We start from the raw sequence: 6,000 nt of genomic DNA on the forward strand, positions 1-6,000 counted from the left end.
TTTACAATAGGTACACAGGCCAAAATTACACACGACGGTTTGAGTGTGTTGTCTCACCATGTCTTCTACAAGTGAAGCAAGACAGTCTTTCTTTTGTGCTCTAACCCTACTGAAATAGGGAGCTGCACATTTACATAGTGTTTCACAATCCAGTGTACCGTGATCCTGCTGTGCACCAACCACTCCCACTATTTGCAAACTATTTCTTTTTCTTATTCTTACCAAAGTGTGTGATCCAGAGTTTGGCCGATTTAAGTGCTGGGCCAGATTGAAAAAGTCAGGCTTTTGGGGCCAGAAGAGAGGAATGGGCCAGTGTTCAGCTCGCTGCCAACAAGGTTTACTCATCTCTGCGCTGAACTGAGGTTGTGGACTGCAACTAATGGGCTCCTGGATCGGCTGCAACTGGCTTCGTGGCTGTCAGTCCACTTTTGTGAACTTCAGATCTTAATGTAACGTGCTTACTTTTATTGTTATCACAATTTTGGCTTTCAGTCCAATTAAAAATATAAAGACATAAATATTTCAAGATTTTCCAATGATGTGATTAAAAAATACATTTAAATCTAATCTAAGACGAGAACTGCGTAAGGGTCACAATATCTGCAAACTCAACCCAGAGTTTACCAACTTGAAAGACCCATTTATTCCCATCTTCTTTACTATACAACTAAGCCTCCATCCATGCCATATGTTCATCAAACTAGCATAAACATTTATTTTAACAACCCAATGTCTGCTACTTCATCGGGTAGCTTTTGAAACTCCAGACATACCCTGTGCAGTTAGAACTTGCTGGTTAGAACTTCAATAAAACCACATTAATGTTGATTACTGATAATAAAGCTTAAGTGCTTAATTTCTTTCATGATAGTGAATTCCAGCAATTGGCCTATCATGCCCTTTTCTCTTACTTCCTTTTCAAGAGAGAACTAATGCTGCTTTCTATTTTAACAGCCCAAGCCAGAATGTCGCCCAGGTCCTGCTGCAAAGAAGTGTTGAAGGATTATGTCATTTTCCGAGTTTCACTTTACTTTCAGTTCTGACCTCATGATGGAGGGTATATCACTGATTAAATCAGCTGAAGATGATGTTTTACCAGAACACATTACCAAGGCCAGACTCTGGAGCCAAGAGTGGCCTCCATTAACCATTAACTAGATTTTGATGAAAGCTTAAGTCTTTTGATGTTGCCTGACCTGCCGAGTTCCTCCAGTATTTTATGTGTGTTACTCTGGATTTCCAGCATCTGCTGAATCTGTTATGTTTTTGATGTAAGCTTAATGGCCTGAATTCAGTAAATCACACACATTCCACTTTCAGCATTTTCCACTTTTATTGCAACCCTCTTCTTTGTTTATATCAAGAATCAGGGGAAAGATTCCTTCACATCAATGATTCACAGACACAAATTCTGCTGAAGTAACTAACAATCAGCTGAAGTAACTCAGCTAGTAGAAAAGCATATGTGGAATGTAGGGAATTGTCAACTCATCAAGTCAAAACCCCACATCAAGACAGAGTGGAGAGGGCAGATGGCCAGTATAAAGAGAAGAATGGGAGTGGTGAGACAGCAGAAGAAGATGACGGGTGAACTAAAGAAGAGGAAAGATAATAGGCAGGTAGTACCAGGTGGGGAGGAGCTTGTTTGAAATTGGGAAGCAGTACCAGATAGAGAAAGGTGAAGAACAAAAATGAGAGGCAGATGGAGCGAAGTTGGGGAGGGAATTATATAGACTGGATACAGCTCCTGCCAACTGCCATCTCCAACATACCTCTCATCACCATCCCCTTTTGTCTGCCTCCATCTCATATTCGCCCGCCACAGTCTCCCAACTCCATACCCAGCACAACTTCAGTACTACACTTTTAGTAGTCACTATAATTAAAGGAAGCTGTGCTTCTTTTAATTAATAACCATAATGACTGTACTAAAACAAGTAGTCAAAAAGAAGAAAGAAGCTTAAGGTTTAGGAAGCAAGGGTCAGACAAGACTCTAGCCAGGAAGCAGCTGAAGAGTGGAGCTGAGAGTTAGAAGTGAGCATGAAAGGTTTGGGCAAGTAGGATTAAGGGATACCCCAAGGCATTTTACACATGTGAAGAACAGGAGGATGATTAGAGTGAGTGCAGGAATGGCATGTTGGCCTTCATAACAAGGGGAGTTGAGTACAGGAGCAAAGAGGTCCTTCTGCAGTTGTACAAGGCCCTGGTGAGACCCCACCTGGAGTATTGTGTGCAGTTTTTGTCTCCAAATTTGAGGAAGGACATTCTTGCTATGGAGGTAGTGCAGCGTAGGTTCACTGGGATGGCAGGAATGTCATATGTTGAAAGATTGGAGCAACTGGGCTTGTATACACTGGAATTTAGAAGGATGAGAGGGGATCTGATTGAAACGTATAAGATTATTAAGGGATTGGACACGCTAGAGGCAGGAAACATGTTCCCGAAGTTGGGGGAGTCCAGAACCAGAAGCCACAGTTTACGAATAAGGGGTAGACAATTTAGAACGGAGTTGAGGAAAAACTTTTTCACACTGATGGTTGTGGATCTGTGGAATGCTCTGCCTCAGAAGGCAGTGGAGGCCAATTCTCTGGATTCTTTGAAGAAAGAGTTAGACAGAGCTCTTAAAGATAGCGGAGTCAAGGGATATGGGGAGAAGGCAGGAACAGGGTACTGATTGTGGATGATCAGCCATGATCACAGTGAATGGCGGTGCTGGGTCGAAGGGCCGAATGGCCTACTCCTGCACCTATTGTCTATTGTCTACTGAATGTTCAGGAATATAAGAGGAAACATGTGCCTCGGGTCAGAGGAGCTCACGGACATCCTTAATGAATACTTTCCTTCAATATTCAACAGTGACAGGGACCTTGACATTTGTGAGGACACCGTAAAACTGGCTGGTATACAAGAACATGTTGGCGTTAAGGAAGAGGATGTCCTGGAACTTTTGACAAACACTGGTCCCTGGGACCAGATGGGATATACCCCAGATTACTAAGGGAAGTGTTTGCTGAACCTTTGCCAATGATCTTTGCGTGTTCACTATTCACAGAATTAGTACCAAATGAATGGAGGACAGGAAATGTTATTCCTTTGTTCAAGAAATGGAGTAGTGGGAACCCAATAACCCTAAGACCAATGAGTCTTACTTCAGTGATGGGCAAATTTCTTGAGAAGATTTTTAGAGACAGGATTCACTAGCATTTAGAGAAGCATAGTTTAATTAGGGGTAACACACAAAATGCTGGAGGAACTCAACCAGCAGAGTCAACTCTGACTCTTCATCTTTTTTTCCCCCTTAGTCCTGATGAAGGGTCTGTACTCTTTTCCATAGATGCTGCCTGGCCTGCCCAGATCCTCCAGCACTTTATGTGTGTTGCTTGGATTCCAACATCTGCAGATTTTCTCTTGTTTTACTTAGAGATAGTCAGCATGGCTTTCTGGGGAGTAGGTCATGTTTCACAAGCCTGATTGAATTATCTGAGGATGTGACAAAGCAACAAACGAAGGTAGAACAGTGGATATGGCATATATGGATTTTAGTAAGGTGCTTGATAAGGTTCCTCAAGTTAGACTAATTCAGGAAGACAAGAGGCACAGGATCCAGGGAAATTTGCCTCTGCAGATTCAAAAATGGCTTGTGCATAAAAGGTGGTTTTATATGGAACGTATTCTGCCTGGAAGTCAGTGACCAGTGGTGTGGAGGAACAGATGGATTTTGGGGTCTACCGTTGACAGATCCCTCAAAATTGCAGCGCAAGATGATAGACTGGTTAAGAAAGTGTTGGCCTTCATGAATCATAGAATTGAGTTTAAGAACCACAAGGTAATGTTGCAGCTCTACAAAACCCTGGTTAGACCTCACTTGGAATATTGTATTCAGGACTGATTGTCTCATTATAGGAAGGATGTGAAAACTTTAGAGAGGGTGCAGAGGAGATTTACCAGACACCATGTTTTATGATGATAGCTTGAGTGAATTAGGGCTTTTCTTTTTGGAGCAAAGCAGGATGAGAGGTGACTTGATAAGTGTACAAGATAAGAAGCATAGATAGCCAGAGACTTTTTCCCAAGGCAGAACTAATACAAGGGGGCATAATTTTGAGATGACTGGAGGAAAGTAGAAAGTGGTGGGTGCGTGGAACTTATTGCTGGGGTTCATGAAGGAGATAGACACATTAGGGCCATTTAAGAAATTCTTAGATAATCTCATGGATCAAGGAAAAATGCAGGAAGGAAGTGGTAGATTGATCTTAGAGTAGGTTAAAAGTTTGACACAATATCGTGGGCCAAAGAGCCTGCACTGTACAGTAATGTTCTATGTTCTAAGCATAGAACACAAAGAAATCTTGCACCACAATGAGTCAGAGAAAGTACACAAATGCATTAGTTTTCCAAGCACTTACCAACCACAACATTGATAAACTGAAAGAAAGGCAATCATGAACTTTCAAACATATTAGCCTTAGCTGTACTTGCATACATTAACTCAATCTCCAGCCACCAACACCAAACTATAGAAAAGCTTTAAATACAGATTAAAATAAAATCCCGCATTTTCTTGTGGATTTCAAATGTACAATTCCTAAACGTGTTTAAAAAAAAACTAATATGTCAACACCGCGTCAGCGTAATACAGTAATATGTACAAATTACACAAAGTATTGCGAAAGCAATCTGCTCTATTGGCCCTGCAGCGGTCTAAATCAACAGCAATTCAGTTTCAAATCAAAATCACCCTCAACCAGCCACTTCTCTGCAGCTTCATACTGAACACCCACGAGTTAAAACTTTTTTATTGATTCGTTTCAATTAAGCACGCCGTTTCACTGAAAGCCCCGTTTTAATATATGGTCAAAAATCACAGTTTAAGATTATTCCCTCTTTGTTATGATGGGTACTATCACAATGGCAAAATTCGTTGCTGCCTTCCTCCCCTTCAATACGGTTCTCTGAGATAACTCAGAGCTGGAAAATCTGACCCGAACAGACTGTCTCCACCCCGTCTCGACGTGTCAATTAGTACGGCATTAAACACTTCGGTGTCATCTGCTCAATTAATTCAATTTTCACCCGCAATGCTCACATGGCTAAACAGTTGACAATCCGCAAGTGCAGGTTCAAAGAAAGCCAATCTCAGTAGGAAAGAAACGAGAAAAGTTTTCTCTACTCCCGCTCTATTCTCGGCTCTCAGTTAAAAAAACGGTGCAATTTTCTCCTTCACTCCGGCTGAAATATCAGAAGCAGAGACACATCTCTGGTTTTGTATCTGCTCTATGTTCACCGCTATTTCCGAATCTAGACCTCGGTGGGCGAATCCTTGTCAATGCGCGATTATTAGCCCATCAGTGTGCGGCTCAGGTTTCATTCAACATGACACCAGCACTACGGGAGAGGGAGCGGAAGGTTTCCGCGCATTGTGTAATAGTGCGGGAGGGCTCCGGGGAAACGGGAGAGGCGACCGCAGCCGTCCACACTCTATGGGCAGGATAACACAGGAGCGGCGAGGCCCGGAAACATCCTCCTAGTCAGAACCAAAAGCAGTTATCAACCTCCCACATACCGCATCGCTCACCTGGACAAGTGCTTCAGGATCTGCTTCTTGATGAGTCCCGCCATCACTCACGGCCCTTCAGGAAGACATTAACGAACCGCTGCCATATCAGACAATCCTGTGCGGATGTGGCATCAGGCGGACTCTCCTTCAGGCACCCGCTCACTGCCGAGCTGCTTCCATTACTGTCATCGATGGACACTGAACCAGAGCGAGGTCTGCGGGGCAAAGCGCGGCGCCGACCAGAGCGAGGTCTGCGGGGCAAAGCGCGGCGCCGACCAGAGCGAGGTCTGCGGGGCAAAGCGCGGCGCCAACCAGAGCGAGGTCTGCGGGGCAAAGCGCGGCGCCGACCAGAGCGAGGTCTGCGGGGCAAAGCGCGGCGCCGACCAGAGCGAGGTCTGCGAGGCAAAGCGCGGCGCCGACCAGAGCGAGGTCTGCGGGGCAAA

At 44.0% G+C, this 6,000-nt stretch overlaps 1 protein-coding gene across 5 annotated transcripts in view; it reads right to left on the minus strand.

Moving 5' to 3' along the window:
- bltp3b (bridge-like lipid transfer protein family member 3B) overlaps nt 1-5,761 on the minus strand; it is a 143,756-nt gene extending 137,995 nt beyond the window's left edge. For all 5 annotated transcript variants that reach the window (XM_063072540.1, XM_063072537.1, XM_063072538.1 and 2 more), the window contains exon 1: nt 5,576-5,761. In XM_063072540.1, coding sequence (XP_062928610.1) covers nt 5,576-5,619 — 44 coding nt within the window. In that variant the 5' untranslated portion in view covers nt 5,620-5,761. The remainder of the gene's footprint in view (nt 1-5,575) is intronic.
- Nucleotides 5,762-6,000: the final 239 nt, after the last annotated feature.

Source organism: Mobula hypostoma, chromosome 20 (assembly GCF_963921235.1).
Source record: "Mobula hypostoma chromosome 20, sMobHyp1.1, whole genome shotgun sequence".
NCBI classification, from domain to species: Eukaryota; Metazoa; Chordata; class Chondrichthyes; order Myliobatiformes; family Myliobatidae; genus Mobula; species Mobula hypostoma.